Source organism: Gossypium arboreum, chromosome 11, assembly GCF_025698485.1.
Source record: "Gossypium arboreum isolate Shixiya-1 chromosome 11, ASM2569848v2, whole genome shotgun sequence".
Classification (NCBI taxonomy): Eukaryota; Viridiplantae; Streptophyta; class Magnoliopsida; order Malvales; family Malvaceae; genus Gossypium; species Gossypium arboreum.
This window is the reverse complement of record NC_069080.1, coordinates 103196297-103208151: the sequence shown is the minus strand read 5'-3', so window position 1 is coordinate 103208151 and position 11855 is coordinate 103196297. Positions and strand designations below refer to the sequence as shown.

At 35.6% G+C, this 11855-nt stretch overlaps 1 protein-coding gene and 1 pseudogene across 1 annotated transcript; both read right to left on the bottom strand.

Annotated features, from left to right (window-relative positions):
* Window positions 1-874: 874 nt before the first annotated feature.
* LOC108471221 (uncharacterized) lies at window positions 875-5076 on the bottom strand. The gene is made up of 9 exons (XM_017772841.2): window positions 4729-5076; window positions 4482-4639; window positions 4236-4381; window positions 3720-3782; window positions 3536-3628; window positions 3153-3314; window positions 2154-2245; window positions 1644-1819; window positions 875-1519 (listed from the first exon to the last, which is right to left on the bottom strand). The coding sequence occupies exons 1-9, from the start codon at window positions 5040-5042 to the stop codon at window positions 1239-1241; spliced, it is 1485 nt and encodes a 494-aa protein (XP_017628330.2). The 5' UTR covers window positions 5043-5076; the 3' UTR covers window positions 875-1238.
* Window positions 5077-6125: 1049 nt separating this feature from the next.
* On the bottom strand, window positions 6126-9205 carry LOC128284393 (uncharacterized; annotated as a pseudogene).
* Window positions 9206-11855: the final 2650 nt, after the last annotated feature.

Here is an 11855-nt window from a genome sequence, read left to right as displayed (position 1 = left end):
GCAGCCGAATCTGTCTTAAGGAAACTGTGTTTCACTGGCCTCAACGTTTGGTAAAATCTCGATTCTTCTTTATTTCAACTTTTTATTATAGTTTTATTTGATTTTCGATTTGATAAATTAATTATAAATCATTCTATTTATATTTTATTTCATATGTGTTTATTTATATTTAATTTATTTTGTTCACTAACGTGTTTTGTCTAACATTAAGTTTGAATATTGGAGTTATTATTATTTCTAGACCTAAACAAGACTAACCTTAAATCATAAAAAGGAAAAGAAATTACTAAATCAACTTCGTTTTTTGTTTAGGATTTACCAAGCTTAGGATATAAAATAAAAGCATTAGTGTTTAATTTTATAATTAATTGTATCCAGGGAAACTCTAACTTCATATTTTGCTCCTAACATCCATCTTTAGGGAGACTTAATCTCATCAAATTTAGTTTGTCCTCTATACCCTTATTTGTTACGACACTAAAACTTGTCTCTGAGAAAATTGGATTAAATCATTCATAATTTCTTATACGGGGATGCTATTTGCAAATCCATTGGATTAGGTAGTTTGGGTACATGAAAATGCCAATAACCGAACAAATTGGGAGGTTTTTTAAACACCTTATTCTCTTAGTACTCCAGATATTACAAACATTCATCTTTGGAGGAAAATCTGGAAGCAAAGATATGATATTTATTTTTAAACCCAAATACCGACAGGTGAATGCTTCATTGTGAAGCACCACACTCCCTAATTTCTTTGGAATGGAACAACAACAATCAGAACAAGGCAAGTACAAACCCGAGCTCAACATAGAATATGGTCGGCTAAATTGGGCATCAATGTTACCATAATATTGAAAGTTATACAAATATATTTTATGAAAAATAGGAATTTATTTTTTCATATGTAAAATACTAAAATAATATCTTTTGTCAGCGTCATCTGTACAATATGCAGAATAGTATACTGGATTTTCTACAGCCTATCAAATGGTTAGAATAGTATTTTTCCCCAAACATTGGACATGAGGCCAGCAATTTACTTGTAAAATAAACATGTTATCTGGAATTACTCCGACTCTTCAATTATCTGTGTTCAACGCATATCTGGACTTAATTATCAGGACCTGACTCTCCGACAACAAATATCTGTATCCAACATTCACACTTGAATTTGAGTAACATGATTCCTATATCTGGGGCTAAATTTTCAAAGATAACCATTTTCGTATAGGAGGCTACAAGTTAAATAATCTAAATCGGCTGGAGCTTCCTTCTTCATCATAATCGGACGAATTTGATTTGCTTCCAACTGATTCTTCTGAACTATCACACGGAAGGAGTTTAATCCTGTCAGCATGTTCAATCATCCAATCAGTGAACTCTGGGGTTGCCGCCAAATCTGCAATGGCGTGCCGGGTAGACTCGCGAGTGAAATCTTTCCATTCTTGTTTCGTAAATTTCTTTCGGTTACGTGTCTTGTGAAAGCTAGAATAGTAATTTTGATCACTTATGCCGCCTAAAAATTAAAAAGAAACAAATCCATTTGTTGATATTAATTGAAGCAGGAAAGAAAAACAAAATGGTGCTCCAATAAAAATGCACTAGTATGAACAGTGAAGTACATTTAAAAGCAAAATTACCTCTTGCAGGAAATTTATTCCATGTTAGTGAAGTCAGTGGAGTATGTCCATTCCACAATGTCCTATTAGGATACATTCTTGGAGACCTATCAAAAAATTCAGCACGGCCTTGGTTTATTATTCCCGGCCTTGACCGGTGCACCCAAGGACCCTCGTCCCAAGACCGTGGTTGGTTCCTACATAAGCCAGAATGCCAAATTCATGGTTCAAATAAACCGAGGCTAGAAATGAAAACTGAGATTTAGAATAATTTGTTGAACTTGGCTTTCAATTTAGACAAAATGTTACTACAAGTTGAGTTGGTTAAGGTAATCTAAATAAAATGACTGTTTGGGTGTAATAGAGGATATTGAAACGAACTCAGGGGCTGTCGTATCATATGATTATTTACTGGAACGAACAAATTTTACATGAAAAGGACCATTAACAAAGCCTAACAAAATCACCTTCAGGCAGGCATATTGATCATAAGCATGAAAAGGGAATTGGAGGGAGCTATGTTTAACTTACATGTGAGTATTCCTTCTAGTTGATGTGATGAGAGAACAGATAGCAGAAGAAGAAGCCAATACCACCACTGCCAGCCGAGTATCTAGAGTGCTCTGGAAAGAGTAGAAAAACAGTGCAAGATAGGAAAAATTAAGCATAAGGCATCTTTTTTTATTATTATTTGAGGTTTCCAACTATATTGCTTAGACTCTTCATTTTTCTTTAAGTACCCGTGTCTGACATCCATATCCAACACATATTTGGACACAAATATGAGGAAATGATTCTACAAGGAACCCCACAATACATAGGAAAACCTAGAAAAAATTGAACATACCCATATTGGACACATACTCATTTCTGACACTCACACAAGTCTCAGCAACATAGGTTGACAATGTTTGATCCCAGATCATTGGAACTAAAAGTCAGCATTTTACCAATAAACCATATGGCTGTTGACAGAAACATAAGATGCCACCACACCATACATTGAAAGAAATTAACACTCTTCTTCTAAGGGAAATTATTTATCCATTAATAAGCGACAGCTAAACCAGCAGATGGCATGCAAGTGATTTACTTGGATGCTAGGGAAGGTGAAAAAACTGGCTGACCTTATACAAGTAAAAGGAAGCCCAGAAAAACAACTTAGTGCACCAAAGCAGGAAACCATAGAGGCAAATAAAGCCAGGTGCATCTCAAACTCAAGTGTCCAACCTGTAACCTAGCTAATCAATAATCCAATATTCTAATTTAGAATTTTTGAGATCCTATTAAAGACAAGAGGCAGTGAGTTTTTCTCAAAGTAGGATGAATGAGTCAATTTATCCCCTCAAGCGATTTCTGGGCATATAACGGAAAATCTACTGTATTTGACATATTTAACAGCATCCCGCTAATGGGTTTCAGAAGCTATCACCTGACTTTGAGGAAGTTTCAAATAAAAAGAAAAAAACTGGCTACATAGCCTAGGTTGCATATCAACTAAAGGAGGCACTGTTGGTATTACAAGCATACCTGGAAAATAAATGTAGCTGCAACGATACGCATGGCCCATTTTACAAACTGGGCAACACCAACATCAACGCTTCCATCATTTGAGATCACGAATTTTCTTACCATCCAGTACCCCAATGCAGCTCCTAATAGGATAATTACAACCAAAACAAATATAGCAACCTGTAACAAAATAAGCAAAATAAATTACTTGGTTCAATCTGAAATAACGCTTTCTTAAAAGGGAAAAAAAAAACAACTTCAAAGAAGACATTAGAGAATGAAATCATACACACATAAATTATGGACAATAAAGGGGGCCATATTAAATATCATGTGGTGAAAATATTAATTCCTATGAGGACAAAGGAGGGAGAACTAGTTGGCAGTTGTAAAGAACTTACTGGGTTATGCATCTCTTCACTAAGCCCAAAATTGACAAGAATCGAATTTACCAACCCAGAGAAATGATGTAAAAGAAAAGATCCAGCTCCAAGCTGAAAAAATTAACGGAACACTGAGTTTATTGGCAGCCCAAAGTAGATGAAACATTAGTTAAACTATAAAGAAATGAAAATAAAGACTCACCACTGGAACATATATACCAAGATAGAAGATATTTTTCCTCCCTGTTGGCAACAATTTCATTCCCTGCTTGGCAAAAGTAAATCCACACAGTTAAAAGCTGAAGCTAAGACCGTAATTCGGGCATTGACATAACTTAAACATAGATCTTAAGGAAATTAATAACTAGTAGATTCCCAAGTAATCCAATCATAGCGTGTGAGGTGATGAGCATCTGATGAGACAGAAAGGGAATCAATAATCAATCAATTTAATTTTGAGCACTATGAAAGGAAGTAAACAGACAGATTTCAGCTACAGATTTACATGGAACTGGAACTTCAATACAGATCCATGTTCTTTAAAATACATGGAAAACAATAGGTAGCTTCCAATGGTCAACAGAGTAAGATAAGGTACTTAAAATTTCATGAGATTTACTTATGATAGCATTGAAATTTGAAATAAATAAGTGAAAGAATGAGGGATATGTTAAAAGTAAATAAGGTGCAGGGAATTTGTTGACGAATGCCAAAATACCTGGAAGAGAAGGATTATAATGACAAGAATAATTCCAATAGCCATTGAACTACTGTAGTAAAAAGGAACCCACTTGCTGGCAAATGGTGCCAAGAGCAACAAAACAAATCCTAAAGCTAGAAACACAAGCCGCCATCGCTGAAAATCTGCAAAAAGATAAAAATAAAGTTCAATTTCAACAAACTAACAATTACAATCAAGTACATAATTTCTTTTAAAAGGAACACAAATAACACATAATCATACCTTCTTCAAGAGCAACCGTGACAGAGCCAGACACATCACCTATAAACTTCACATCTATAAATCTATCATCATAAGGTGACATGACAGAGAGCCATATACCCTTTTCCACCGCCTTCCAATTTTCATGCTCACACTTGCATAATCCAAGTGAAGCATTCCTGCAAGAATTTTTCAGTCACCAAATGTGACAACAAACTTCTGAAGTGTTTTCATGCAGAAGAAGAGTAGATTGAGAGTCAAAACTTACCGATGAAAGCAAACATGTATTTTGCTGTGTAATCTTTCTGGTATTAGGACAGATGGAGCTAAAGTAACTCGAACGGAACTGGCATAACTCCTGAGCATCAATCTTGAGTGACCAGAAACTCGAATTCGGTCACATGATATAACATCTTTTGAACCATGGACAGATGAGTGCCCATAAAGGGGAGCTGGGTTAACATCTAGTGCTGGACTTCCTAAGTCAATGCCTGCAATTATAAAACCTACTACAGTTGAAAACGACACAAAAAGTATGGCAAGGGTGCAAGATAGAACTAAAAAAACATGGACCAAGGTCATGCATTATAGATTTCCATCAAGTTATTGAAATAAACCCACCTTCACCTCCGGTTCACAAATTGCATAATATACTTTCTACAGGGTAAACCTGAAGGAACACTGATAGAGCTCAGTTTCTAAATTAATTAATTACAAAGCATTAAGTGATCATTCAATCCATGCATTTATCCAAACACTAAAAAAGCCTTCACTAGAGTGCTCTGGAAAGAGTAGAAAAACAGTGCAAGATAGGAAAAATTAAGCATAAGGCATCTTTTTTTATTATTATTTGAGGTTTCCAACTATATTGCTTAGACTCTTCATTTTTCTTTAAGTACCCGTGTCTGACATCCATATCCAACACATATTTGGACACAAATATGAGGAAATGATTCTACAAGGAACCCCACAATACATAGGAAAACCTAGAAAAAATTGAACATACCCATATTGGACACATACTCATTTCTGACACTCACACAAGTCTCAGCAACATAGGTTGACAATGTTTGATCCCAGATCATTGGAACTAAAAGTCAGCATTTTACCAATAAACCATATGGCTGTTGACAGAAACATAAGATGCCACCACACCATACATTGAAAGAAATTAACACTCTTCTTCTAAGGGAAATTATTTATCCATTAATAAGCGACAGCTAAACCAGCAGATGGCATGCAAGTGATTTACTTGGATGCTAGGGAAGGTGAAAAAACTGGCTGACCTTATACAAGTAAAAGGAAGCCCAGAAAAACAACTTAGTGCACCAAAGCAGGAAACCATAGAGGCAAATAAAGCCAGGTGCATCTCAAACTCAAGTGTCCAACCTGTAACCTAGCTAATCAATAATCCAATATTCTAATTTAGAATTTTTTGAGATCCTATTAAAGACAAGAGGCAGTGAGTTTTTCTCAAAGTAGGATGAATGAGTCAATTTATCCCCCCTCAAGCGATTTCTGGGCATATAACGGAAAATCTACTGTATTTGACATATTTAACAGCATCCCGCTAATGGGTTTCAGAAGCTATCACCTGACTTTGAGGAAGTTTCAAATAAAAAGAAAAAAACTGGCTACATAGCCTAGGTTGCATATCAACTAAAGGAGGCACTGTTGGTATTACAAGCATACCTGGAAAATAAATGTAGCTGCAACGATACGCATGGCCCATTTTACAAACTGGGCAACACCAACATCAACGCTTCCATCATTTGAGATCACGAATTTTCTTACCATCCAGTACCCCAATGCAGCTCCTAATAGGATAATTACAACCAAAACAAATATAGCAACCTGTAACAAAATAAGCAAAATAAATTACTTGGTTCAATCTGAAATAACGCTTTCTTAAAAGGGAAAAAAAAAACAACTTCAAAGAAGACATTAGAGAATGAAATCATACACACATAAATTATGGACAATAAAGGGGGCCATATTAAATATCATGTGGTGAAAATATTAATTCCTATGAGGACAAAGGAGGGAGAACTAGTTGGCAGTTGTAAAGAACTTACTGGGTTATGCATCTCTTCACTAAGCCCAAAATTGACAAGAATCGAATTTACCAACCCAGAGAAATGATGTAAAAGAAAAGATCCAGCTCAAGCTGAAAAATTAACGGAACACTGAGTTTATTGGCAGCCCAAAGTAGATGAAACATTAGTTAAACTATAAAGAAATGAAAATAAAGACTCACCACTGGAACATATATACCAAGATAGAAGATATTTTTCCTCCCTGTTGGCAACAATTTCATTCCCTGCTTGGCAAAAGTAAATCCACACAGTTAAAAGCTGAAGCTAAGACCGTAATTCGGGCATTGACATAACTTAAACATAGATCTTAAGGAAATTAATAACTAGTAGATTCCCAAGTAATCCAATCATAGCGTGTGAGGTGATGAGCATCTGATGAGACAGAAAGGGAATCAATAATCAATCAATTTAATTTTGAGCACTATGAAAGGAAGTAAACAGACAGATTTCAGCTACAGATTTACATGGAACTGGAACTTCAATACAGATCCATGTTCTTTAAAATACATGGAAAACAATAGGTAGCTTCCAATGGTCAACAGAGTAAGATAAGGTACTTAAAATTTCATGAGATTTACTTATGATAGCATTGAAATTTGAAATAAATAAGTGAAAGAATGAGGGATATGTTAAAAGTAAATAAGGTGCAGGGAATTTGTTGACGAATGCCAAAATACCTGGAAGAGAAGGATTATAATGACAAGAATAATTCCAATAGCCATTGAACTACTGTAGTAAAAAGGAACCCACTTGCTGGCAAATGGTGCCAAGAGCAACAAAACAAATCCTAAAGCTAGAAACACAAGCCGCCATCGCTGAAAATCTGCAAAAAGATAAAAATAAAGTTCAATTTCAACAAACTAACAATTACAATCAAGTACATAATTTCTTTTAAAAGGAACACAAATAACACATAATCATACCTTCTTCAAGAGCAACCGTGACAGAGCCAGACACATCACCTATAAACTTCACATCTATAAATCTATCATCATAAGGTGACATGACAGAGAGCCATATACCCTTTTCCACCGCCTTCCAATTTTCATGCTCACACTTGCATAATCCAAGTGAAGCATTCCTGCAAGAATTTTCAGTCACCAAATGTGACAACAAACTTCTGAAGTGTTTTCATGCAGAAGAAGAGTAGATTGAGAGTCAAAACTTACCGATGAAAGCAAACATGTATTTTGCTGTGTAATCTTTCTGGTATTAGGACAGATGGAGCTAAAGTAACTCGAACGGAACTGGCATAACTCCTGAGCATCAATCTTGAGTGACCAGAAACTCGAATTCGGTCACATGATATAACATCTTTTGAACCATGGACAGATGAGTGCCCATAAAGGGGAGCTGGGTTAACATCTAGTGCTGGACTTCCTAAGTCAATGCCTGCAATTATAAAACCTACTACAGTTGAAAACGACACAAAAAGTATGGCAAGGGTGCAAGATAGAACTAAAAAAACATGGACCAAGGTCATGCATTATAGATTTCCATCAAGTTATTGAAATAAACCCACCTTCACCTCCGGTTCACAAATTGCATAATATACTTTCTACAGGGTAAACCTGAAGGGAACACTGATAGAGCTCAGTTTCTAAATTAATTAATTACAAAGCATTAAGTGATCATTCAATCCATGCATTTATCCAAACACTAAAAAAGCCTTCATAGCTCTCCAAGGCTACAACAAGTATTTGGCACGTCTAATCTTAGTAATTTATAGTTAAAACAACCTTTAGCTGTCAACCTTTTCTAGGAAGGCCTAAAGAAACCTGCGGGAAACTGATTACCAGTGATGAGAAATGAGAAAATAAGTAAATAGTACAGTTTCTATGAAGCAAAGGCTACTGTAAAAATGGAAATCAGAGACCAACCCAAAAGCCTAAGCAGATATTCTTATTGTTCCGTTCATCTTCTTCGGAAATTAATAAATTGAAGCAGTTGCAATTCAGGTTTCTAAACCAATCGAAGAACAGCCACGTTAAAGGAATGAGAAAAAATAAAATAAAATAAAAACCCGAACCTAATTTGCCAAACCATTTCAAAGCAAGCAAAGAAAATAGAATCATCCAGATGACAAACATAGTTGAATCCAATGAGGAACAATAAAGGGAATTATCAGATAGTTATACCTTTAAACTGTGAGATCGCTTGAGAAGCACATGATGAAAAGAAAAAATAATATAATAATAATAAGAAGAGGCTAAGAGAAGAGGAAGCCATTGTCGACATCCCTCTTCCACCTCTCTCTCTCTCTCTCTCCCTGTTTTCAAGCTGATTTGTAAATAGAAACTTCAAAGAGGAAAACGGACGCTTTTCATTACAGTTAACATATTTTAAAATTAAATTACACGGCTATTGGTGGAAAATTAAAAAATATATATTTAATATAATTAGAGACCGACTAAATTACCATTAAATGTCGTTTTTTTTTTTTAATTTATCAGATTAGGCTCTTTTTTTGGAAAAATTAAAGGAGTAGACAAATTTTTTAAAGCATTTTCGCGGAGACTCATTTTCAGGTGTAATTTAAGAAAATGCTCTTAGGTAGATGTGTTTTCTGCATGCTGTCAGTAAAATACTTCTAACTGAAGCGTGTTTACTGGAAGCTTTTCATCCCAGCAGTAGCTAGTTTCCAATGACTAATTAAATAGCCTTCCTCACCCCCCAACGGCTAATTAAATAGTACCTACCACCTCCCCCTTATAAACCCTCATTTCTATTTTTCTCACAAATACTTTAAAAATTCTCACATTCTCGTATTCCCAAATCTCTCAAAATTCTCTCAATCATTTATTAAATTCTTATTTAGATTTTATTTCTCTACAATTCTTTTATTAGAATTATATTAATATTTTTTTTGTAAAATATTTTTATTAAAAATTAATCCGTATTTTTTGAAATTAACAAATGGTCAAATCTCTAATTCGTTTTGATGGCAGCCACATTTCCGTCAACCAATTGTAAATGGTAAGAATATTTTTTAAATATATTTCAATTTTGTTTAATTTTTTTATTTTATTGTTATATTTAAAATTAATTTTTGAATTTTTTTTACATAAATAGGCAAAAAATCGAATTTTGGAGTGCTACATTCATAATCTACTTGCTCTTGCATCACCTTTGATCGAATCGTACTTGAGGGAAGCCGATTTTTCGCACGTGGCCCTTGTAGGTTGGGGGTATAAGTTGGACCCGACACTCGTAAGTGCGTTGGTGGAAAGGTGGAGACCCGAGATGCATACATTCCATCTTCCATGTGGCGAGTGTACTATCACTCTGGAGGACATGCAGTTACTGTTGGGTTACCGGTGAATGGGTTGGTAGTCACTGGGTTAATTTATGCGGCCGATCGGAGAGGCGCATGTGATGAACTTTTGGGTTTGGTTCCAGAGACGATTTATAGAGGCTGTATCGAAATGAATTGGTTAAGAAGAAACTTTAAAGGGCTTGATGCGGATTCGACTAAAGTTGAAAGAGAATGACACACTTGGGTATACATCTTTCAGATCATCGGGGATATCATGATGCCGGATAAGTCACAAAATCTCGTCCATCTAAGGTGGCTGATGAAACTCGTCAACTTTAGAGAAGTAGGCGAACTTAGTTAGGGGCCAGCCGTGTTAGCAACCTTATACTGGGAGATGTGTCTAGCGATGCAATCACATAAAATTAAAATTGGTGGTTGCATTCTACTACTGCAGTCATAGGCATCGTACCGTCTGTCATTTTTACATCTTCGAGCGAACTACTCATATGCATTTCCCCTCATAACAAGGTAAAATTCATTAGATGATATATTTACCGTAATAAAATTAATTAAAATTTTAATTATTATGCTAACAAGTTATTTAAATAGGTAAAACCATGAGCCGAGTTATGTGGGATTACCAAATGAGCTTCGAGATATACGGCTTCTATTAGACCAACGATCGGAAGCGGATGTATGTATTTATTTAAATTGGAATTAGATAATATTAACATAGTTGATTTGAGATTCAATAGTACACAAATATCTTTAAAGTTTTTATTATTTTAATATAGTTTGAATGGACATCATACGAGGATCTGACGATTAAAGAATACATCCCTGAGTAATTCTTTGTGAATTCGAACATTTGGCACATGAAGATGCCATTAGTAGTGTACGCTACCGTCAAGATGCACGAGTCGGATAGAGTGTTGCGGCAATTAGGTTCGACAATCAATTCTTGTGGCACCTGAAGACCTTGATGATATGTATCCTATCAACTTGCAGGGTTGGATGGGTGAGATTGGTCAATATTCCATGTGCAATACATCAACATATGGGACAACAGGTACGAATTCTTACCTACTTGCAAGGCCATTGTCGCTCTGGACTTAGTCTGTGATTCAGATTACATGTCATAATTTAGCATCCATGGCAAGCCACACTTATATGGAAAAGAGGCTAGGAATTGATAACCACATACAAGGAGGCCATGACGAGCCCCTATACATCTAAGGACTGGCAGGGCAAGTCCATCATTAGCACCTATGCAAGAAATGATACCGATTGTAACACCACCAATGGCCGCACCATCCACTAGTCAGTATGTATTGTCTTACTCTAGTACGTATACTTACTCTAGTACGTATACTAACCCTTTCATTTTCATACAAGCACCATATATTCTACCACATTTTCCTGCTTCTACTTCTATGCCAAGTTTTATTTTTGGACCTCCGCCCCCGATGTATTACACGTCCATGCCATCTACATTTCTAAAAACGGCGATGTCGTCGCCGTCGTATAAGTCGTGTAACATCCTATACTCGATCCGGTCACCAACCTAAGCTATAAGGCGTTACAACTATAAAACTTTAATATTTTTCATGATTTATTGAAAGATAATCAAAATAATTCATCACCAATCATTTCCATGCTTTTCAATCAATTTAGGACCTAATTCAAACTTACGGAACATTTAAAATAAACTGAGATCAATTCTGGATTAAATTGAAATTTTTATGAAAATTTTGAACAAATGTGTAAACAAAGGTCACACAATTGTGTGGCTAGGCCATGCGATAAAGGCCAGCTTGTGTAGCCCCAAACATAGTCGTGTGGCCACTTCACATGCTCGTGTTCTCAGACTGTGTAACTAACTATGACCATGTGAAAAATCCTGTACCTAAAATCAAATAGCCACATGGCCGTGTGGGAGACCGTGTGTGGCACATGGCCGTGTGCATCTAAAACAACTTCAAAACCAAGCATTTTCATCTACCATTTCTAAAGTTCCAAGCCAAACCATTTCCAATCATTTTT

Bases quoted from the DNA above. Each gene is read 5' to 3' on its own strand.
- LOC108471221 (XM_017772841.2), bottom strand. From the start codon at position 5,042: ATGACCTTGGTCCATGTTTTTTTAGTTCTATCTTGCACCCTTGCCATA. The intron at 4,640-4,728 runs GTAAGTTTTGAC...AAATTCTTGCAG, and splicing joins ATACATGTTTGCTTTCATCG to GAATGCTTCACTTGGATTAT. The intron at 4,382-4,481 runs GTATGATTATGT...ATCTTTTTGCAG, and splicing joins CACGGTTGCTCTTGAAGAAG to ATTTTCAGCGATGGCGGCTT.